The sequence below is a fragment of the Chlorocebus sabaeus genome, chromosome 16 (assembly GCF_047675955.1).
Source record: "Chlorocebus sabaeus isolate Y175 chromosome 16, mChlSab1.0.hap1, whole genome shotgun sequence".
Lineage (NCBI taxonomy): Eukaryota > Metazoa > Chordata > Mammalia > Primates > Cercopithecidae > Chlorocebus > Chlorocebus sabaeus.
Genome location: NC_132919.1, coordinates 63,033,563 through 63,056,585, shown reverse-complemented (window position 1 = coordinate 63,056,585; position 23,023 = coordinate 63,033,563). Strand labels below are relative to the sequence as shown.

Genomic DNA, 23,023 nt, shown 5'->3' with positions numbered 1-23,023 from the left:
GGGCGCCAGTAGGACAACACTGTCCTCCCTCCCCCACACTTGTCACTTTGAGGGACACGTGGATGAGACAGGAAGAGACAGGGGAATGTGGAGACCTGAGGTGACTTGGAGCAAGCCTCTCAACCTGAGTGGCAATTTCTTCATCTGTAAAATGAGGGGGTTGTTCTTATCTCTGAAGCTTTGTGTCGCTCTCAAAGCCTGCCAGCCTGGGTTCTAGGATTCTGTTGGGATCGTGTGTGCTGTTTTCTGCTGAGCGACTGACTGGCAGCCTGTGTCCCCGGAGAAAAGAGGGCAGGCGCTCCAAAGCTCCTGCGCTCCGTGGTTCTCGGTTCTCTCTCCCTGGCAGCCCCCCGCCCCAAGCCCCAGGTGTGCCGGCCGCCCTGAGCCTTTCCAGCACCTCCCGGAGGCGCCTGCGGGACACCTAAGGTCCGTCCCCCCTCCCGCTCCTCTCCCCCCGCCACACCCCCACCTCCGGCAGGCGACGTCCCCGCCCCTCGACCACGGCCTGGTGAAGAAGCCGGCCAGGCCCCATCAGCCCCATCCCCGCCGCACGAGCGGCGCCTGCGGACAGCTCCTGGGGCCCCGGCCTTGTCACTCCGGAGGCGGGAAGCTCCGAGGGGTCAGGCCGCGAAGATCCAGCCGGAGGCCGCTGGGCTCCCGGGCCCCGGCCGAGGCTGCGCGGCCGCACGGTGGGCAGGCTCGGGTGTTCTGGCAAATTGCCGGGTCCCCATCTTCAAAAGAGAGGAGGCCCTTTCTCCAGCTTCCTCCGCGGGAGCCCGACCCAGCCCCATCCCGCCACCCTCGGACTGCACCTCGGCCCCTCCCCGGCCCGCGCCCCTGCCCGGGGCGGGCCAAGAACCAAGGCCCGCGTCGCGGGGGACTTTGGAGCGGAGGAGGAAGCGCGGCGGGGCGGGGGCGGGGGTGTGTTGGGTTTTATAACCCGCAGGGCGGCCGCGGCGCGGGAGAGGGGGCAGCGCCGAGCACCGCGCACCGCGTCATGGGGGCCGCCACGGGCCGCCGGGGGCCGGGGCCGCTGCTGCAGCCGCTGCTACTGCTGCTGCTGCTACCGCCGCAGCCCGCGCTGGCCCTGGACCCCGGGCTGCAGCCCGGCAACTTTTCCGCCGACGAGGCCGGGGCGCAACTCTTCGCGCAGAGCTACAATTCGAGCGCCGAACAGGTGCTGTTCCAGAGCGTGGCCGCCAGCTGGGCGCACGACACCAACATCACCGCCGAGAATGCACGGCGCCAGGTGGGCGCCCGGGCCCTGGTGGGGGCGGGGCGGGGCCGCGGCGGCCAATCACAGCGCGCGGCCGGCTTGTGAGGCGGGCAGGCTGGCGCCCTGGGCCCGAACCCCACCCCGACCCCCCACCCTCGCCCCAACAGTCAGCAGCCTGGGGGCGCGAGCGCCGGACTGCGCGCACGGCCTCCGCTCCCAGCATGCACGAATTGGATGGATGAGGCGGGCTGCTACGAGGCCGCGCCCGCCTTTGCCGAGGGTGCTGGACTCGGCTCTGTGGCCCCCGCGCTCGCGGGCCGCTGCCTGCTCACCTCCGGACGCTGTCACTGTCACCGCACTGCACTGTCCATTCACCCTTCACTCGCCTGGCCTCTTTTGTGGTCCCAATTTCTGCTCCACCTTTCCCATGAGGCAGATTCCTTCCAGAAGGAGGAAGCGCGGCTTCCGCAAACTAAGGTCTCCTGCAGGCATCTCCCCAGTGCTCGGGCTCTGGAAGCCCTTGGCCTTCCTCCCCTCCCCCAGCACCGTGGCTTCCCCTCTATGGCGTGCATCTAAGCGGGGTCCTGCCTACACCCTGCCTGCCCTCCTGGTGCCCATAGGAGGAAGCAGCCCTGCTCAGCCAGGAGTTTGCCGAGGCCTGGGGCCAGAAGGCCAAGGAGCTGTATGAACCGATCTGGCAGAACTTCACGGACCCGGAGCTGCGCAAGATCATTGGAGCTGTGGGCACCCTCGGCTCTGCCAACCTGCCCCTGGCTAAGCGGCAGCAGGTGGGCTGAGGGCCGAGGGAGAGCTTGGGGGCGGCCTCCCAGTGCCCCATCGTGGGGGTTGGGGGGAGAGCAGCCCGTCAGGGAGGGAAGGACCCTGGGATCCACATGGGCCCTGGCAGAAGGGAAAGCCCAGGTATGCACAGAATGGTTTTCTGAAGCATTGATTTTTCTTGGAGATGGGGTGGGGTGTTACTTTCTGTTAAAGGAAGCATTCTGGAGTAGGAAGCCAAAATCAAATACGCCTCTACCTAGGCTGGTTTATGAGCTTCCTTGGAAGGGTTGAGAAGGGCTGGGCGCAGTGTCTCACACCTGTAATCCCAGCGCTTTGGGAGGCTGAAGTGGGTGCATCGCTTGAGCCCAGTAGTTCAAGACCAGCCTGGCCAACATGGCAAAACCTCATCTCTACAAAAAAATAATAATAATAATACAAAAAATTACCTGGGCTTGGTGGTGCGTGCACCTACAGTCCCATCTACTATTGAGGCTGAGGTGGAAGGATCACCTGAGCCCAGGAGGTCAAGGCTACAGTGAGCTGTGATTGCACTACTGCACCCCAGCCTGAGTGACAGTGTGAGACCTCCATCCCAAAAAAAAGAGAGAGAGAAAAGGTTAAGAAAGACTGAGAAGTCACCAAAGCCAGAGAATGGGAGGAATCTGCCCTCACTGCAGGGCGGTACCAAGCTGGGACTTGACCCTGACCCTGACTTTCAGGATTCCTGTCCCCGACTCCACAGGCTGCCTCCACTGGCAGGGGACTCGTGTGTTAGTGATCAGAAGTGCCCCGGTGCCACTGAGTGGCCTTGTCCAAGCTACATCCACTCTGTGGGCTCCTTCTTCTAGCAGCAAGGAGAGGGCAGATGTCCCAGGGGTTGGTCACCAGAACATTCCTCCCCTCTGACTCCCCAGTACAATGCCCTGCTAAGCAACATGAGCAGGATCTACTCCACCGCCAAGGTCTGCCTCCCCAACAAGACTGCCACCTGCTGGTCCCTGGACCCAGGTACGGCCCCTGCGTCTCCCCTCTCGGAGGTGCCCTAGTGCTCCCACATTGCCCTGCTGCACTCAGGATCATGCAGTTGTGTAGGGTCTGTGGAGAGAGCAGGTAAACCCAAAGGCGTTGCCCTTCAACTGGGGCTGGAGGGTGCAGATGCCCCCACACCCTGCTTCTCTTGGCAAGTGGACTTCCGGAACCTCCAGCTGCAGCCCCCACTTCTGTGTGTGCCTCGGCCTCTCCCATCACTCCTAGACCTTCCTCCTGGCTGCCTGGTTTCCCCTTTCGTGGGTCCTCTCACGTTCCCCAAGAGCCCTCAGGCCAGGGACCCCTCTTGGCTTCCCCTTAAACCCCACTCCAGCCCCCTTTACTAGCAGCTTGGAGGAAGGCACTCCATCCAATAGGCCGCCAAGTGTCTGCCTGGGTTTTGGCCTTTGGGTGTCCCCTTGGTGTTGACCGCCTTAGGTGGTCATGTCTCTGGGGGCGGAGGCCCTGCCTGGGTGTTTCTGTAGCTCCTGGCCACCTCCCATCAGGCCTGTAGGTGGCCCCTGGCTCTGGGGGCACCATGATGTTCAGGAAGCTGGTGGGAGCAGTGAGGACTGGTGCGGGCTCTGGTGAAGGCCATTGCAGACTTCAACATGGAGGCCTCCTCACCGACCCTGCCTGCCTGTGTCTCAGACCTCACCAACATCCTGGCTTCCTCGCGAAGCTACGCCATGCTCCTGTTTGCCTGGGAGGGCTGGCACAACGCCGCGGGCATCCCGCTGAAACCGCTGTACGAGGACTTCACTGCCCTCAGCAATGAAGCCTACAAGCAGGACGGTGAGCAGCCCTCTCCCCGTCCAGGAACTGCGCCAGGTGCCCTCTCTTGGCTGTCTCCCCAGAGTCCCAGCCCAGAGCCAGGCAGAGCAGCTAGTACGACGATTCCAGCAGGCCCTGAGTCTCCCAGAAAGTGGAGGTGGGACCAGCCTGCACCCAGTGTGCCTGGACTGTGCTGCTGGCCTGCCCCACATGGCTGTCCTGCTGTTGCTTCTGGCCCTGGTGCTCCTCTTTTCTCTGGGAACCTCCAGGATCTGTTTAGCTGGCTGTAGCTAATTAGAAATTGTAGAGTGGCAACCCTCAAGCCAATTTTCCAGCTAGCTGCAGATCCACAGGCCTCGAGCCAGTGGAAGAGCCGGCTTACAGCTGAGAGGCTGAGGTCTGAGCCTTTGGCCTGAACTGCATACTCCACCCCCATGCCCCCAGGCTTCACAGACACGGGGGCCTACTGGCGCTCCTGGTACAACTCCCCCACTTTTGAGGACGATCTGGAGCACCTCTACCAACAGCTAGAGCCCCTCTACCTGAACCTCCATGCCTTCGTCCGCCGTGCACTGCATCGCCGATATGGGGACAGATACATCAACCTCAGGGGACCCATCCCTGCTCATCTGCTGGGTAAGGACCTGGCCTTGCCTCCGCATGAGTCCCAGGGAAGTGTGGGTCCAGGCATAGGGGTGGGGGATGTCCAGGGTAAGGGAAGGCAGGTTGTGACCATCACGTCTCACATGTGTGGGGCATCATACTGTTTGCTTCACATGCAGGAGACCATTCGTGTTCCCACTTTACAGGTGGGGACCCTGAGGCTCAGGGTCGTGAGGGACTTAGTGGTCAGAGAGCTAGGGGTCAAACCAAAGGCTCTGGCCCTGGGTCCAGTGGAGGAGCCATCAGCCTAGCTTATGCCCAAGGAAACAAGCGCTGTGGGCCTGCCTTAGGATTGAGTGGCTGGGACCTGGCACAGCCAGAAAGGACAGTGACAGCATCTTGCAGTCCCAGGACATGTGGCCCTCGGAGAAGTGTGGGTGGGACTGATGTGTGAGATTTCTGGCCCTAAGCCAGGCCTGCAGCCCTTGAGGGCCCCAGGGTGTAGGTGTTGGCCCCAGGGTCGCTTAGCGACTCATGGAGAAGTAGGCACAGCCAGGCAGGGAGCCAAGCTGTCCCCTTCTTTTCTCATCTAGGAGACATGTGGGCCCAGAGCTGGGAAAACATCTACGACATGGTAGTGCCTTTCCCAGACAAGCCCAACCTCGACGTCACCAGTACTATGCTGCAGCAGGTAAGCTCTGGGCTCAAGCCTGGGGTGGCGGGGGTGGGGTGCAAAAAGAGGGAGTCAGAGATGGGCAGAGAGGTGGGAAGGGGTTGAGTACCAAGCAGCGGCTTGGTGTGTCTGTAGGTGCAGTGAGCTGGGGTCGGCCCCCTCAGTGAGGTGCCAGCTCCTCCCTCCAGGCTCCACAGTGGCCAGATGAGAGCAGCAATGCACTTTTACTCGTCTGCTGTGGGCAGCGAGGGCCCTGCCTCTGGGAATGGTGGCCACAGAGCAGAGAAGCTTTCATGCACAGAGAGTTGACCCGAGAGGGGGACCCCAGCCCTGTCCCCAGGCCAGCCAGAGTGGGCTCCCCCTGACCTGTCTCCACACCCCGCCTCCAGGGCTGGAATGCCACGCACATGTTCCGGGTGGCAGAGGAGTTCTTCACCTCCCTGGAGCTCTCCCCCATGCCTCCCGAGTTCTGGGAAGGGTCGATGCTGGAGAAGCCGGCCGACGGGCGGGAGGTGGTGTGCCACGCCTCGGCTTGGGACTTCTACAACAGGAAAGACTTCAGGTCTAGACATGGGAAGAGCAGGGTTCTGGGGTTCGGGGAAAGGCAGGCAGCCCAGGTGCACGGAAGCTGGTTCCCAGGCCTGCCTCTACCCTGCCCTAGCTCTGGCCAGGGGCTGGATCTATTCCAGGGTAAGGGGGCATAGGAGGCCTATTAGTCCACCTTCCCTGGCAGCTTTGACAAATAGTCATCTCTGTACCTTGGAACGAAGGAAGAAGGCCCAAATGGTGGTGAGCCAGGGCGGGGTAAATAATTTGCTTGTTTCGGCCAGGCGTGGTGGCTCACATCTGTAATCCCAGCACTTTGGGAGGTCAAGGTGGGTAGATCACCTGAGGACAGGAGTTTGAGACCTGCCTGGCCAACATGGCAAAACCCCTTCTCTACTAAAAATACAAAAACAAATTAGCTGGGGATGATGGCGGCACCCGTAATCACAGCTACTCGGGAGGCTGAGGCAGGAGAATCTCTTGAACCTGGCAGGTGGAGGTTGCAGTGAGCTGAGATCGTGCCACTGCATTCCAACCTGGGCAACAGAGTGAGACTCCATCTCAAAAAAAAAAAAAAAGAATTTGCTTGTTTCTACTGTGGTTTCATGCCCCAGGGCAGCACCCTCCTCATTCCTGTCTCTCAGGTGCCAATCTGCCCTGTGCCCTGGCCCTGCCCTGTCCTGCCCGTCCTTCACCCTTACCCTCACCCTCTCTACACCCCAGGATCAAGCAATGCACACGGGTCACGATGGACCAGCTCTCTACAGTGCACCACGAGATGGGCCATATACAGTACTACCTGCAGTACAAGGACCTGCCCGTCTCCCTGCGTGGGGGGGCCAACCCCGGCTTCCATGAGGCCATTGGGGACGTGCTGGCACTCTCGGTCTCTACTCCTGCACATCTGCACAAAATCGGCCTGCTGGACCGTGTCACCAATGACACGGGTATGGGAGGGCTGAGAGGCCCCCACCCAGCCTCACCTAAACCCCACTCCATCCCACAGCAGGACCTCACTTGCCCCACTCAGCTCTGCCCTTCTTTCTGCCTCCCGGCCCCAGGTTAGGCAGGGTTTGGGATCCACCCAGAGCCTCACAGTGCACACTGAGCCCACCTCAACAACACCCGGGGGTCCTCTTCCAAGCAGGGCCCAGGGTCTTGAGGACCAGCCTTACCTTCTCTGCATCTCCCCAGCCTCACTTTCTGCTGCCCCCACCAACCCACCACTCTTAGGGGACCCTCTTCTCCCTCTGACCTCTGACCTCTCCCCTCTCCTCTCATCTCCCAACAGAAAGTGACATCAATTACTTGCTAAAGATGGCACTGGAAAAAATTGCCTTCCTGCCCTTTGGCTACTTGGTGGACCAGTGGCGCTGGGGAGTCTTTAATGGGCGTACTCCTCCTTCCCACTACAACTTCGACTGGTGGTATCTTCGGTGAGAGGAGGGATAGAAAAGCCTTCTCCCCAACTAGCCCTCCCCAGCCTCCTGGACAGCCAGGCACCTCCTGCCCCAGCCAGTTCTAGCCTCTCCTCACTAATGATGTCCCCCTCTGTGACCTACCGCCTTCTCCTTTCCTGCCTGAAACTCCCTCTTCCAGGAAGTCTTCCCCAGTTCCTCAGGATAGGGAAGGGTTGTTGGGTGGAAAAGCCTTTTCTGCAAAAGCTAAATCCATCTGTGTGCAACCTCTAGGCCCTAAGACAATTTGACCATCCTTTTCCAGAACCAAGTATCAGGGGATCTGTCCTCCTGTTACCCGAAACGAAACCCACTTTGATGCTGGAGCTAAGTTTCATGTTCCAAATGTGACACCATACATCAGGTACTAGCACCCCTACCCTACCCCCCAGTACTGTCACACCCTCAGTCCCCTTCTCCTCCTCTTGTGATTCTAGCTGCCACATCCCCAGGGCTTGTCCCCATGCTCCTCCAGACCTCAAAGGCCTGGAGTTAGAGTGGCCCTCTCTTCTGAGCCTGTCTTGGGTCTCCCTTCTCCCCTAAGATAGCTTCTGGTCCAGCCTCTGCCCTGCAAAGCTGGATGGTGCCTGGGCAAGGGACCCCTGTTCCTGGCCCCCCACGATCTTCCCCTAACTCCCACCCTGTGCCTGCAGGTACTTTGTGAGTTTCGTCCTGCAGTTCCAGTTCCATGAAGCCCTGTGCAAGGAGGCAGGCTATGAGGGCCCACTGCACCAATGTGACATCTACCAGTCCACCAAGGCAGGGGCCAAGCTCCGGTGTGTGGTGGGAAGCGGGGGGAAGTAGGAGGCAGAGGGGAGTGGCTGGCAAAGGGTATGGCAGGGGGCGACTGGCTGCTCCGACAGGGTGGGGGGTGCCAATCACAGAGCTGGACTGATGTGGATGCCTGCCTCCTCGCTCTCTCATCAAGTATTTATTGAGTGGGCCTTGTGGCTGGCATGGGGCGAGACAAATGCCCCCGCCACCATCACAGAGATCCCAGGCCCCAAGGTCTTACTGCTGCAGTTTCTGCAGTCCATTGCGGGGGCGGAAGTGGCCAGGGGCATGTGGGCTGGAGTCCAGGAGCAGACTCCAGCCTGAGTCCCCTGTGCCCATGGTACCCACTCTGCCCACCAGGAAGGTGCTGCAGGCTGGCTCCTCCAGGCCCTGGCAGGAGGTGCTGAAGGACATGGTCGGCTCAGACGCCCTGGACGCCCAGCCACTGCTCAACTACTTCCAGCCCGTCACCCAGTGGCTGCAGGAGCAGAACCGGCAGAATGGCGAGGTCCTGGGCTGGCCTGAGTACCAGTGGCGCCCACCGTTGCCTGACAACTACCCGGAGGGCATCGGTAAAGCCCTGAGTGAGGGTGGTGGGGGGGCTAAGGTGGGTCCTCAACTCTGGGCTTGGCCCAGGCCCCAGGTTCCTGGTCAGCTCCTACCAGCTGAGCCCTGGTACCCTGTCCTGGAGGGCCAGGCAGCCCCCCGAGCTCATCAGCAGTGCCTGCAAGTGGGGACAGGCATGTCTTTCCCCCAGCATCCTAGAGAGGGTGTGCTCAGACCTGAGGGCCCCTCCCCCCTCCAGAGGAAGCCTGATACAGGGCTCTATGAGGTCACACTGCGGGCTCCGCTCTTATTGGCCAGGGGACGGTGGCTGCAGGGCTCTGCTCTCCTGCAGCTATGGGCCAGGGTTGGGCTACTGCAGGACTTCCCAACCTCCTCTTCCTGCTGCTCTGCTACGGGCACCCCCTGCTGGTCCCCAGCCAGCAGGCAACCCGACAGGTGACAGTCACCCATGGGACAAGCAGCCAGGCGACAACCAGCGGCCAGACAACCACCCACCAGGCGACGGCCCGCCAGACATCAGCCCAGAGTCCAAGTGGGACCATGCAGGGGAGGGGCAGGGTGCCAGGGGTGGGAGAGGCAGGGTCGGGTAGGGACAGGGGCAGGGTACAAGGGAGTGGGAGAGGGATAATGGCTTCTGGTGAGACCACAAACCTGGAGAGGGGAGGCAGAGGTTTGTCTGTTTCCCTCCACTCTGTCCCGCAGACCTGGTGACCGATGAGGCTGAGGCCAGCAAGTTCGTGGAGGAATATGACCGGACATCCCAGGTGGTGTGGAACGAGTATGCCGAGGCCAACTGGAACTACAACACCAACATTACCACAGAGACCAGCAAGATTCTGGTGGGAGCCACCTCTGCACCCCCAAACCTGCGCATGTGCACACACACAGAAACGCTGTCGCGCTCACCATGATGTGGGGATCCTACCACGTTTTAAATTGAATATTTAAAACAATACTCAGTTTTGGGCCGGGAGCGGTGGCTCATGCCTGTAATCCCAGCACTTTGGGAGGCTAAGGCGGGCAGATCACGAGGTCAGGAGATCGAGGCCATCCTGGTTAACATGGTGAAACCCCATCTCTACTCAACATACAAAAAATTAGCCAGGCGTGGTGGCGGGCACCTGTAGTCCTAGTACTCAGGAGGCTGAGGCAGGAGAATATCGTGAACCTGGGAGGCGGAGTTTGCAGTGAGCCAAGATGGTGTCACTGCACTCCAGCCTGAGCAACAGAGGGATACTCTGTCTTAAAAAAAAAAAAAAAAAAAAAAAAAAAAAGCTCAATTTCAGATTCTGGTGGACATTTACTCAATGCCTGAGCAGTTCTTCTTTCCTTAAAAATCAGTCTCTGGGAGGCCTAGGTGGGAGGATCACTTGAGGCCAGGAGTTGGAGACCAGCTTGGGCAACATAGCAAGATCCAGTCTCTATTCAAACAAACAAACAAAAATCAATCTCTAGTAACAGAATAATTTTTACATAAATAAGTGGTGCTCAAATCGTTTTTTAAGAGATTGAAAGCCCCTGTTTGTCTCCTCTACAAAAGGGGCTACACTTCCTCTCTACCCTCATTCCCTGCCTATTTGACTGAGCACAAATTATGCCACAGTGAGCCACACACTTACTGTTCCTTGGCACTTCAATCTGTTGCCTCATCTTTTTCTCAAGAGCCTTGCAAAATTGGTGAACTTATTCCCATTTTACAGATGGGATTTGATATTAACTCTGAGGCTCAGAGAGGCCACAGAGCTGATATCAAGCTGGCTCCTTCCTAAGGGGGAGCCTTTAAGGGGGTCTTCTCTTCCCTACCCCTGCCTGGATATGTGCTGCTTGACCACAGGCATCTGGGGAGGGTGAGTACTGCATCCAGGATGTTATCAGCAGTCCAGCTTGCACAGGGTCTTATAGGCAAAGGTTGCAACTTAATCCCATTGCCCTCTCACCACCACCTCCAGCCCTCAGCTCCCACTTGGGGCCTCCCATTCAGAGGCTGCTCCGGAGCTCCTGGGCCCCATGACACCATCCCCCTGTGCCCTCAGCTGCAGAAGAACATGCAAATAGCCAACCATACTCTGAAGTACGGCACCCAGGCCAGGAGGTTTGATGTGAACCACTTCCAGAACACCACGATCAAGCGGATCATAAAGAAGGTTCAGGACCTAGAACGGGCAGCGCTGCCTGCCCAGGAGCTGGAGGAGGTGTGTGGCTCGCAAGGAACGGGGAGAGGGGAATCGTGGGGCAGTGAGCTCAACACAGGGTCTGGCCTGGCCTTCACACTGCTTCCTCTTCCTCGCTATATCAAGTCATGGCATCTGCCATGTGACGTGCACCTGAGAATTGCCGAGAAGGCAGCGCTCCCCAGCTCCCCGGCTCCCCACCCGCCAGCCCATGGGGCCTGGGTGCAGTGCAGGCCACAGAGAGACCTAGCACAAAGGAGTACAGCTCAATGCCTCTCTCCTTCCTCCTGCAGTACAACAAGATCCTGTTGGACATGGAAACCACCTACAGCGTGGCCACTGTGTGCCACACGAATGGCAGCTGCCTGCAGCTCGAGCCAGGTGAGGGCTCACGTGCAGGCTGAGTGAGAGGCTAGGGCTGGGGCTAGCATGGGGCCCCGGGGTGCTGGGTGAGAGCACAGAGTTGGGCTCCCCTCGCTCTTGGAGTCAGTGTGCCCAGGAAATGCCCTTCCTTGTTTTCCACGAGGGGGCTTCTTTGCCCCACTGAGAACCGACACCTACTTTATACCACACCCCAATCTGCTGCCCTTCCCTCAGAACCGCCCTCTACTTAAGGGCATCCGATGTCTCCGGTCCTCTCTGCATGCCACCCCTCAGAGCAGCTGGATCTCAAAGTTGTATTTCATGGGCTTGGACTCCAAATTGGGGGAACTCAGGGACTCTAGCTCCCCCCGGCCTCCTTTCGTGATCCTGCCCTTGACTTCCTCACTTTCTCTGTCCTTCCTGAGCCCCTCTCCCAGCATGTGACTGATAAGGAAACTGAGTCACACAGCTGCTGAAAGCACCAGACTAGAACCTGAGTCTCTGATTCCTCTCACTTCCCTCCCCGACCCCGCCACTTCCTGCTGGATAGGAGTAGACAGCTCTTGGCTGTCCTCTCTGCTCTCCCCACCGGCTGGTCCTTCTTACCCCAGCCCCTTTGAAAGAGCTCACCCCCGACACAAGGACCCACACACAGAAACCTCCCAGCTCCCTCTCAACCCACCCTTTCCAGGGCTGGAGAACTTAAGGCATAAACATTCTTCCATGAAGAATCTCCACCCAGAAATGGGTCTTTCTGGCCCCCAGCCCAGCTCCCACATTAGAACAATGACAAATAGAAGGGGAAATGGAAAATAAACAAGAGAAAAAGTTTTCCCAGGACAAGGTTTGGCCTACAAGTTGTGGATGTGGGTACGCATGCCAAGTCGGGTGGAGGCTGGCCGGGTGCGGTGGCTCATGCCTGTAATCCCAGCACTTTGGGAGGCCAAGGAGAATGGATCACTTGAGGCCAGGAGTTTGAGACCAGCCTGGCCAACATGGTGAAACCCCATCTCTACTAAAAATACAAAAGTTAGCTGGGTATGGTGGCAGATGCTTGTAGTCCCAGCTACTTGGGAGGCTGAGGCATGAGAATCGCTTGAGCCCAGCCTGGGCAATATAGCAAGACACCGTCTCTACAAATAAAATACAAAAAATTAGTTGGATGTGGTGGTGCACGCCTGTAGTCCCAGCTACTAGGAAGGCTGAGATGGAAGCATTGCTTGAGCCTGGAAGGTCAAGGCTGCAGTGAGCCATGATGGCACCACTGCACTCCAGCCTGGGCGACAGAGTGAGACCCTGTCTCAAGAAAAAAAAAAAAAAGAAAAAGAAAGGAGAGAGGCTTAAGCATGTCCCTCACAGGACTGCTGAGGCCCTGCAGGTGTCTGCAGCATGTGGCCCTAGGCAGGGGACCCTGTAAGCCAGGGCTGGAGAGCCACTCCCATCCTTTCTCCCATTTCTCTAGACCTGCTGCCTGTACAGTCACTTTTATGTGGTCTTGCCAATTTTATTCCAGTTCTGAAATTCTCTGAGCTCCCCTTACAAGCAGAGGTGAGCTAAGGGCTGGAGCTCAAGCCATTCAACCCCCTACCAGATCTGACGAATGTGATGGCCACATCCCGGAAATATGAAGAACTGTTGTGGGCATGGGAGGGCTGGCGAGACAAGGCTGGGAGAGCCATCCTCCAGTTTTACCCAAAATACGTGGAACTGATCAACCAGGCTGCCCGGCTCAATGGTGAGTCCCTGCCGCCAACACCACTGGTGCTCGGGTCCCCTCAGGTTCCTCAAAGAGGTGCTGTGAGACCCCAAGCCTGGGTGAAGGTAGGTCCCTGGAGAAGGCAGGTAATGAGGTGTTGGGAGAGCCTGGCTGTGTCCCCTCTGTAGGCTATGTAGATGCCGGGGACTCGTGGAGGTCTATGTACGAGACACCATCCCTGGAGCAAGACCTGGAGCGCCTCTTCCAGGAGCTGCAGCCGCTGTACCTGAACCTGCATGCCTACGTGCGCCGGGCCCTGCACCACCACTACGGGGCCCAGCACATCAATCTGGAGGGGCCCATCCCTGCTCACCTGCTGGGTAAGGGCACATGTCGGGCCTTAAGGAGGGTAAAGATGGACCACAGTGTGAGGGAGGGCTGGGACAGGGCAGGCTAGAGGGTAGGGAGCAGGCTGGGGAGTGAGAGACTCCAGCCTTGGGGGGAAGGTTGCCCAGGCTGGAGAGGGGTGGGCACTGGGAGTGGGGAGCCCCCCACTTGCATCTGGTTCCACATTCACTGCAGATCTATGTTGGGCAAGTCACTATAGATGGGGGGAGAAGTTAATAATCTTGTCCGGGAGACCATGGCACCCATCACAACAGTGTGTGATCTTGGAGGGTGAGGAAGGGGCTGTGAGCGGGAGTTGGGGAGGCTTTGCCAAGAGGTGGCCTGTGAGCAGGGCCTTGGAAGATGACAGGGTTTGACAGATGGGAAGTGGGGGATGAGAGGAGAGGCTCAGTGTTCAGGCCAAGGGAACTGGAACAAAGAAGAACCTGAGAATGTAAATCCACTTCAACCCTGGACCCTCCTTTGCCAAGGGCTGCAATCTCAGATGCCCTGAATGTGTGAAGTAGGCGGTGAGGACAGTAAAGGATGGTAGGCAGTAAGGCAAAGCAGAGGCTACTGGTTCTCTGTCCCTGATGGGCTGTTAGAAACACTTTCCTGGAGCAGAGAGACCAGACAGGCCCTCAGACCATTTAGAAACCATAAGGGAGGCCCCAGAGGATGGCCTGGCTGTGGGTCTAGCTCCCACACAGGCTGGGAGTCCAGCCCTGTTCAGCCCCTCTCTGGTGAGACCAGAGAATATCTGGTGATGTCACAGTGGACATCAGTTCACCAACTGGGAAACGCAGGCCCCAGGAAGAAAAGCAACATGCCCAGGGTGGCCTGGGAGCTGGGGCAGAGCTGGCCTTAGAACTCAGCCCCTGACAATTGGTAAACGGGGAAAGGGGAGCAACCCAACACTGATGCACTCTCTCTGCCTCTGGCTCTCTCCCTCTCCTCTCTCATGTTCCCTTCATCACTCGTCGCTCTAAGCCTCTCTCACTGGTTTGCACTTTAGACTTCATCTGATGTCAGCTGAACCTTCACCTCCCTTGGTTAGGAAAGAGCCTTGAGTCCAAATCTGTTTCTGAGCCTTCCACTCATCCTGAGTGTCTTCCTTTTCCTCCATCTTGGAGAACTAGGCTCTTTTCTTACCCTAAACTCAGAGGCATCGGCCTCTCCTGAAGGAGATGGCTGATTCCTGCCGGAGTTGCTGAGCTGCAGATGCCGACCTCAGGTGGTGCAGAGGGAACATGGCAGAGTGGCTGGTGAAGAGAGCAGCCTGCCCGCCATTTAATCCCAGCCCTGCCCCTTAGGAGCCGTGGGCCCCTGTTGGGGGGTCACTTAACTCTCCAGCCTGTTTCCTTTACTATCCAATGGGAATTGTGCCCGTACCTGGGTGCAGACAGGATTGAAAGTGAAGTCACACCATGCTCTTGGCGCAGAGCCAATAAGAGGTGGCCACCGGGGTATAGGTGTTCTGGGGACCTGTAATGTCCTCGCAGGTCAGCAGTTGCTAGTCACATTGGTCTCCACTGCTCATGGACAGTGAAGACCACCTGGATTCCCTGATAACCAGCAAGGTGCCCACCTAGAGCAGGGCAGTAATGACCTACTGGGCTGGATGTGCACACTGAAGGTGGTGTATGTCAGGTGCCTCGAAACTTGCAAACAGTAGGTGCTCAAGAAATGCCACTATAATTAGCAGGACTGGGATCGGGAGCCTGTTCCTGCAGGAAGGCATTGAGCCTAAGAAGTAACATTTGTTGGCCGGGCGCGGTGGCTCAAGCCTGTAATCCCAGCACTTTGGGAGGCGGAGACGGGTGGATCACGAGGTCAGGAGATCGAGACCATCCTGGCTAACCCGGTGAAACCCCGTCTCTACTAAATATTACAAAAAACTAGCCGGGCGAGGTGGCGGGCGCCTGTAGTCCCAGCTACTCGGGAGGCTGAGGCAGGAGAATGGCGTGAACCCGGGAGGCGGAGCTTGCAGTGAGCCGAGATCTGGCCACTGCACTCCAGCCTGGGCGACAGAGCAAGACTCCGTCTCAAAAAAAAAAAAAAAAAAAGAAGTAACATTTGTCTTTCCTCTGTCTGCCATCCCCCTCACTCCTCTCCAGGGAACATGTGGGCGCAAACCTGGTCCAACATCTATGACTTGGTGGTGCCCTTCCCTTCAGCCCCCTCGATGGACCCCACGGAGGCCATGCTAAAGCAGGTCTGCACTGGCCCAGGGGCAGGGAGGCCCCGCCGGGATGGGAGGGGCCCTCTGATTCAGGAGTTTCCCCCAGTTTGGCCCTCCCCTGGGTCCCCCACAGCAGCATGCAGTCTGTCCCCAGAACCTCCAGTTTGGGCAGAACTCCCTCTGCTTGCAGGGCTGGACGCCCCGGAGGATGTTTAAGGAGGCTGATGATTTCTTCACCTCCCTGGGGCTGCTGCCCGTGCCTCCTGAGTTCTGGAACAAGTCGATGCTGGAGAAGCCAACTGATGGGCGAGAGGTGGTCTGCCACGCCTCAGCCTGGGACTTCTACAACGGCAAGGACTTCCGGTACATCCAGCTAGAGCTGAGGCCTCGTTCCTGAGCCCCACGGGCAAGGGAAATAAGCCAAGCAAAGGCTCCACTACTGTCCCCCAGCCAGAGCCAGCAGGGCAGGATGGGGACAGGGCCAGAGTTTGGGACTGAGGGTCTAGAGAGGCGTTGGCTTCTGGCAGGAAAACCCCACCTCTGTCAGCCTGGCCACTGGGAAGTGCTCAAGGTCCCAGTCCTGGGTTTGAGCGCAGTGGGCTGCCCCGCCTCCCTCCTTCGGAGCTCCTCCCCTGCATAGAGCTGGCCTCTCCCTGGGGGCATGTGCTGTGACACACAGGATGTTGGGGGCTCTGCACAGATCTACTCTCACCCCTGACAGGCTCAGAAGCTGCTTCCTTGGAGGATGGCATTCTAGTTACCTATTGCTGTGCAACCAAGCACCCTAGAGCTTAGCCGTATGAAACAATCAGTTGATTATGCTTATGAGTTTATGGGCCAGGAATTCAGGCAGTACACGGTGGAAATGGCCTTTCTCTACAAGGCCCCCTCTGTTGGGGGCAGCTCTCTTGGCCAGCATGGCTCCATGTGGGGCCATCCATCCAGAGCCTCAGTTCTGGCTGTCAGTTGAGGTCCTCGGTTTTTCCCACGTGGCAGATACTGGGGCACATGTTCCCACTGGCCTCTTGGCTCACATGTTGGGTGCTTAGGGTGGGAGGACTGGAACAGCTGGAGGTGGGTCAGGCATCTCTCCAGGCTAGCTTGGGCGCCCTCCCAGCGTGGCATCTGAGGTGGGCAGATTTATTACCTGGCAGCCAGCATCCCCCACAGTGACCACTGACACAACCAGTTCTCAAGGCTAGGTTCAAAACTGGCCCAGAGTCACTTCTGCCATGTTTTATTGGCTAGAGCAAGTCACAAGTTCACCCAGATTCAGGAGAAGAGAAAAAAGTCCCTCCCTCTTGGGAGAAGTGGCAAAGACAATCTGTCACAGCTGAAGTGTCTCTTACAAGGAAAGCAGAGACGGGGAGCCTGAAACCAAACCCGATGGGGTTCCCTGGGCTGTGCAGGCCCTTCCAGGCATGAGGACTGCAGCCGCAGGACTGAAAGGAGACAGGATCTGGGGGGTGAGAGCCCTTGTGGGGTCTTTTATGGGGAGTCAGAGGAGAAGCTGGATAGACCCCAGCCTCGTGGCCGGGATGCTGGGCAACTCTTCCTTCCCCCTCCCCACTTGAGAATGACAGAAAAACAGGATTCACCTGAGCTGAAAGGCTTCCAGTTAGATCCAAGAGAGAATTTCCTGCAGTTTGAATTGGTTTGCAAAACAAGGAAGGGCCAAGTGTGGTAGCTCACGCCTGTAATCTCAGCACTTTGGGAAGCTGAGGCAGGAAGTCTGCTTGAACTCAGGAGTTCGAGACCATCCTGGGCAATGTAGTGAGACCCCATTTCATAAAAAAATAAGTAAATGAGAACAAAGAAGGATTGACAAGAGACGGTGGAACCTTCTGGTTTGGGCAGCTCTGCAGCTGCCATTCATCCTGGCCATAAGAATTCTTGGGGTGAATAAGTTTGTCACTGTTGGGCCTCGTGAGATGCAGAATTGCCCACTGTCACCCCTGACAGAAACAGTTGTTTCCTTCAGGGAGCCTCCGTCTTGGGAGATAAAGCATGTGTACATGGGAACCCACCGGCTACACATTCTAGAAAGTACCCAGTGTCCCAGTGCCTCTACAGCAAGCGCTTCGTACAGTCAGAAAGCAACAGGTGGTGGGGGCTGGAGTCATTCAGGAAAATGAGAGGCAGAGGAATGGCCTGAACAACCTGACGGTAGGGGCTTCTGCCCCCAGATTCCCTCTTTCTCAGGTCACTCAGTGGTTCCCCTTTCCCTCCCTCCCACAGTGCTGTGTCCCCTGCATGCTGCGGTGCTGGGGTCTGTGCTGGGTGTAGCAAGGCCCGCTGTTACCTTATGCCCAGGGCTTCTCACTGTCCTCTCCCAACACCCTCTTCCCCCACTCCACTGTTTCTAGGATCAAGCAGTGCACCACCGTGAACTTGGAGGACCTGGTGGTGGCCCACCACGAAATGGGCCACATCCAGTATTTCATGCAGTACAAAGACTTGCCTGTGGCCTTGAGGGAAGGTGCCAACCCCGGCTTCCATGAGGCCATTGGGGACGTGCTAGCCCTCTCAGTGTCTACGCCCAAGCACCTGCACAGTCTGAACCTGCTGAGCAGTGAGGGTGGCAGCCACGGTGAGAGAGAAGCGGGAGGCTCTGGTGGGCTGAGGATCAAGAAGGGGTGGTGAGCTTGGGAGGTGGGAAAGGGGCACTTAGTGGCCCATGGACAGAGGTGTGGGGCAGAGCAATGGGGAGGAAGGGAGCCATCCAGACCATCCCAGGAGGCAGGTCGCAGGGCCTGAAAAGATACAGCACCCCCACCCCTCCACCATCACAGGCACACCAAGGCCAAGCCGCTAGGACCCCGGGTCTGACAGCTGGGCTCCCTTCCCTTACAGAGCACGATATCAACTTTCTGATGAAGATGGCGCTTGACAAGATCGCCTTTATCCCCTTCAGCTATCTCGTTGATCAGTGGCGCTGGAGGGTGTTTGATGGAAGCATCACCAAGGAGAACTATAACCAGGAGTGGTGGAGCCTCAGGTTCTGGAATACTCCCACAGGATGTGGGCTGGGGGATCTCTGCGGGTGTCTGGATGGGCCAGGGTAGGGGAGCGTGTGTGTATGTGTGTGTGTGTATGATTGTGTCTGTGCATATGATGTGTGTGTGTGTAAGTGATGGGGAAAATGGGGTGATTGTGCACAGAGGCCCACACTCAGGAGAATGGGGTGCCCAGTGTAGCCCCAAGTGCAGGGACCCTCCTTCCAGTCAAAACTGCCACCCCCAGCCTGGTTCTCCCCAAACTCAACTTCCAACGTATATTCCCACTCGACAGGCTGAAGTACCAGGGCCTCTGCCCCCCGGTGCCCAGGACTCAAGGTGACTTTGACCCAGGGGCCAAGTTCCACATTCCTTCTAGCGTGCCTTACATCAGGTAATGGGAAAGGCAGGAGGGCACGTTGTGAGGGGCAGTACCCACAGCTTTGTGTTTAAACTGCGGCTGCTGCCCGGTCCACAAGCTCTGCCAGTCAGGGCAGACCTGGGGGAGCTGGCCGCACAGTGCAGGTGCCTGGACCCACTCACCCACTGCCAAGGTTGATGGTTGTTTTCTTGAACATTGTTTTGGTGAGAGTCTGTACCCTCCAAACAGTTGAACACAGAAACGCAAACTAATAATTGGCTAATGGTTACCAGACCTTGGTTAAGTAGTTAACATTAACCATGACTCATGGCTGGATCATGAGCTCAGCACTGTTTTGTTTTGTTTTGCTTTTAGAACAAGATTGTGATTCTTTTACTTTTATTGAACATTGTCTTTGATACAATTTGAATTGTACCTGGAAGCCCTTCTAGACACTAAAATGCAGGGTTGGAGACCCGGTTAAGTTGGGAGTCAGGGTTAATGGGGCAAGTTACAGTCACAGGCTGGGGTCAGAGAGAACTGGGTCCAAACCCCATCTCCATTACTTTGTTTCCTTGAGAAAATTCCTCAATTTCTGTGAGCTTCCGTTTCCTCACCTGTGAACCCCATTTCACAGGATGTACGATGGCTAACTTCTTAGCATTCTGTCTCATACACAGCCTCCTCAGGTAGTGGTGGCCAGGACCCCACTATTAGTCACTCCCCAGTGGAATGTATCTGCACACTAGGTCTGCAGGTCACGTGGCCACAGATGAGTATGCCCAGTGTGGCTCCTCTCCTTTTGTGTGCCCCAGGAGAGCACTTGCTGAGGGCTAGCAAGGCTGTTTGTGATCTGGGGCCTCCCTGGGAGGCTGGGGGCTAGAGAGAACTCAGGCTGGAGTTCCAGGTCCCCCCGGGCTACAGGTAGCCCAGGCCACCCAGGAGTCAAGGTACAGAAGGCAGTGAAGGCCACTCCCGGAGGGCTGTGGCTGCCTCTGGTCCTGGCCTCCTGTGGTCCCTGGAAGCCCAGCGAGGTCAGGGCCCATGCCCACCTTGCCTCCTGGCACCTGGGATGATGCCAGCACATCATCAAGTGCTAATAACTTGATTGTGGGATGGATGAAGTCTGTCCCCAGAGTCCAGGAAGATGGCATCCCTGGAGCACCTCGGACAGGCCTGACCTAGACGGAGTTCCAGAGATGACACTTACGACAGGGCTCCCACCTGCCTGCTGGAGTGGTCCCTGGGGTTCCCAGCTGGCGCTGACTCTCACCCGGGAGCCAGCTGGTGTGATGGCTAGCTTCACAGCTTAATGCAGACAATTCTCCAAACAGGGGCGGGCAAAGGAGATTTGGCTGCTCTAGAAAAACATTCCGCGTTCTGGCCAGCAGCCTTCGCAAAGCACTTTAAGGAAAGACCAGGGAAGTCGGTGGTACATGGCTTGCACCCAGCATTCAAAGCAAAAGGCCTGTGCCACTGGCTCAGGACATTTAAAACCTCTCCAGACGTTAAGCTGGCGAGAATCCTCCAGCCTTGACTGGCAGATTTCTACCAGCGAATTCCTGATGCTTTGGATAAGATCATGTAGGACTGGCTTCCCTGCCCAGACCACCCTACCAGATCCACACGGCCCATTTGGCCACACCTTGCCTTTGCTTGCATATACCCCAGGGATGGAGACCTCACTGCCTCCAAAGCCACCTGCCAAATCTCTGAAGGGCTCCGCCCTGACCCCGTAGAGCAGGCCTTCCTGAGATGTGGAGGCAGCCCCGTGGGTGGGAGGCATCTACACAGGCACAGCTAGGAAGAGGCTCAGACAATGCTAACAGCTGGGGTGTGGGAGCTCACCCTGATGGCAGTGGGCAGGGTTGGGGGTCTTGGCTCTGCTGTGCCCATGTGACTTAGCACATATCACATGTGATGTGCAGAAGGACCTGGGGCCCAGTGGCATAAGACTCTCAACCAACTCTGCCCCGGGCCACGGCCTCCCTCTGCTCCAGGTACTTCATCAGCTTCATCATCCAGTTCCAGTTCCATGAAGCACTGTGCCAGGCAGCTGGCCACACGGGCCCCCTGCACAAGTGTGACATCTACCAGTCCAAGGAGGCAGGGCAGCGCCTGGCGTGAGTGTCCTCCAGCCCTCCTTTGTTTCCATGCTCTGGCCTGCGCCCCTGGGCTTTTCTGGGAACACTTGCCATTTTGGCTCTTGAGCCGGGAGCTCCCACCTGCAGTGTGATGGCCTGATGTGCCATCTCCTTACGCACCTGGAGCCCTGGGGCCCTGGGACAAGTTTCAGTTGGGAATGGGTATGGAGAGGAGAGTGGATGACTCGGCCTCCCTGTCTCGTGCCTTCCCAGGACGGCCATGAAGCTGGGCTTCAGTAGGCCGTGGCCAGAAGCCATGCAGCTGATCACGGGCCAGCCCAATATGAGCGCCTCGGCCATGCTGAGCTACTTCAAGCCGCTGCTGGACTGGCTCCGCACGGAGAATGAGCTGCACGGGGAGAAGCTGGGCTGGCCGCAGTACAACTGGACACCGAACTCCGGTACCACCACCTGCCCCACCTCCAGCCCCGGGTCTTAACCCCGTTCCCAAGCCCAGTGGCCGCGACCTCGGAGCCTGGCCCTGCCCCGCGCCCTCGCCCTGCCCATGCTGTCTCCTTGCTTCCCACTCAGCTCGCTCAGAAGGGCCCCTCCCAGACAGCGGCCGCGTCAGCTTCCTGGGCCTGGACCTGGATGCGCAGCAGGCCCGCGTGGGCCAGTGGCTGCTGCTCTTCCTGAGCATCGCCCTGCTGGTAGCCACCCTGGGCCTCAGCCAGCGGCTCTTCAGCATCCGCCACCAAAGCCTCCACCGGCACCCCCAGGGGCCCCAGTTCGGCTCTGAGGTGGAGCTGAGACACTCCTGAGGTGACCCGGCTGGGTCAGCCCTGCCCAAGGGCCTCCCACCAGGGACTGGGATGGGAACACTGGTAGGCGACTGAGGACACAACCCAGCCCACCCTGCTCCTCCCGCCCTGTCCCTGTCCCCCTTCCCTCCCAGTCCTCCAGACCACCAGCTGCCCCAGCCCCTGCCCCCTTCTCCCAGTACACGGCTGCCTAACACTGAGCCCCACCTCTCCAAGTCTCTCTGTGAATACAATTAAAAGTCCTACCCTCCCCAGCTGAGTCTGTGTCCCTCACAGGGAAGCCAGGGACAGGGACAGGCTGCTGTCCTGCCTCCTGGCAGTCAAGTGGGTCCCGTTACTGGGTTTCTTCCTCCATCCTCCTCCAGGAGCTGGGGAGAATCCCCAGAGCTCTGCCCCACCACCTCCTGGCCCTGGCGCCTGTCTTCCCTCCAGCCCAGGCAGCCGGCCACTGTCCTGCCACCACCGCAGGCAGCCCCTGTCTGGCCCAAGCACTGGCCCAGGAGGACTCTGGGAAGCAGGCATCCTGGGCTGCTGGCCTCACATTTCCACCTGCAGTGGAGCCCTTCCCTGCCCCACAAGTGGCCAGGTCCCCCCAGGGGAAGACTTCTAGCTGTTATCGGCTGCCCCAGGGGTGAGTACCTTGGAGGGCCGGCTTCATGGAGGGTGCCCACTGGAGGGCACACACCAGCGTAGTGCTTACCTTGGCTCCTGCTCGTACCAGCTGCATGACCCTCTGCTCGCGTGAACAGCCTTGGCTCTCAGACAACCTCTCTAACACTGCCAGTGCAGAGGGGCCTCCGATGCCAGAGTGTGGCAGCTGGCTGCACCTGCACAGGGATTAGCTGCCAGCAGCCACCCTGCTGGCATCCCAGCACACACCTCCTCACTCCCCGCATTGGAGGGAGTGTCATTTTGAGGGACATTTTTATGACTTTTATGTGTATGTTTATGTAGAAATTTGGAAAATACAGAAAACTGTAAAGAAAATAAAAGCCCTTTATATGAACATCAAGAGATAAGCTCTGTTGACATTTTGGTATACGACTTGCCGGACTTCTTGTTCTCAGCACGTGTATTTTAAATGGGATCACACCGTATTTACAGCCATACATCCTTTTATTACTTCATGCAACTAGATCTGTTTTACTGATATTTAAATGCCAGACTTCAAACCTGGCCAAATAGAAGTCGGTCCATTTGCTGGGGCCAGGGGCTCCCCAGCCACCCTGGCTCCTCTGTCGAACCCTCGGCCCTGAGTCTCTTCTGGGCTTTGCTGGTGCCTTCACCCTAGCCAGGTCCATCTCCCAATATCTGTCCCCCAGCATCCTTAGTCCACAGCTTTTGCCCCCCAATCCAGGTGCCGTGCGTGTCTGTGTGTGCCCGTGTCTGTGTGTATGTTGCGCACAGGCTTGGCTGTTCAGGCCCGTTCTGTAAAGCAGGATGTGGGGCTGAGGTATTTTAGGATTGAAAGAGGGTGGAAGTTTATGATTACGTAGGACAATGGAATTTATAAACATGTCCTCTAAATAGTTCCAAGCCATCTACC

At 57.9% G+C, this 23,023-nt stretch overlaps 1 protein-coding gene across 4 annotated transcripts; it reads left to right on the top strand.

Annotated features, from left to right (window-relative positions):
• The first annotated feature begins 491 nt into the window (after positions 1-491).
• On the top strand, positions 492-22,483 carry LOC103243232 (angiotensin-converting enzyme). 4 transcript variants are annotated; one of them, XM_008012165.3, is made up of 25 exons: positions 492-1,249; positions 1,837-2,004; positions 2,911-3,004; positions 3,674-3,817; positions 4,241-4,432; positions 4,993-5,090; positions 5,462-5,634; positions 6,342-6,565; positions 6,910-7,054; positions 7,341-7,439; positions 7,729-7,851; positions 8,210-8,421; positions 9,119-9,255; positions 10,450-10,608; positions 10,881-10,968; positions 12,542-12,685; positions 12,835-13,026; positions 15,151-15,248; positions 15,406-15,578; positions 17,582-17,805; positions 18,069-18,213; positions 18,507-18,605; positions 20,573-20,695; positions 20,930-21,117; positions 21,248-22,483. In XM_008012165.3, the coding sequence occupies exons 1-25, from the start codon at positions 998-1,000 to the stop codon at positions 21,475-21,477; spliced, it is 3,924 nt and encodes a 1,307-aa protein (XP_008010356.3). In that variant the 5' UTR covers positions 492-997; the 3' UTR covers positions 21,478-22,483. The 4 variants fall into 4 exon arrangements, with proteins under 4 accessions (XP_008010356.3, XP_072861241.1, XP_037849862.2 ...); XM_073005140.1 differs by lacking the exon at positions 492-1,249 and adding an exon at positions 1,445-1,693; XM_037993934.2 differs by lacking the exons at positions 492-1,249; positions 1,837-2,004; positions 2,911-3,004; ... (1 more) ...; positions 4,241-4,432; positions 5,462-5,634 and having other exon boundaries at positions 4,999-5,090.
• Positions 22,484-23,023: the final 540 nt, after the last annotated feature.

What these genes read in the sequence shown, in the direction of transcription:
- LOC103243232 (XM_008012165.3), top strand. Translation starts at nt 998, where the DNA reads ATGGGGGCCGCCACGGGCCGCCGGGGGCCGGGGCCGCTGCTGCAGCCG. An exon ending in CCGTGTCACCAATGACACGG is followed by an intron (nt 6,566 to 6,909) that starts GTATGGGAGGGC and finishes ATCTCCCAACAG; the next exon opens with AAAGTGACATCAATTACTTG. An exon ending in GAGGCAGGGCAGCGCCTGGC is followed by an intron (nt 20,696 to 20,929) that starts GTGAGTGTCCTC and finishes GTGCCTTCCCAG; the next exon opens with GACGGCCATGAAGCTGGGCT.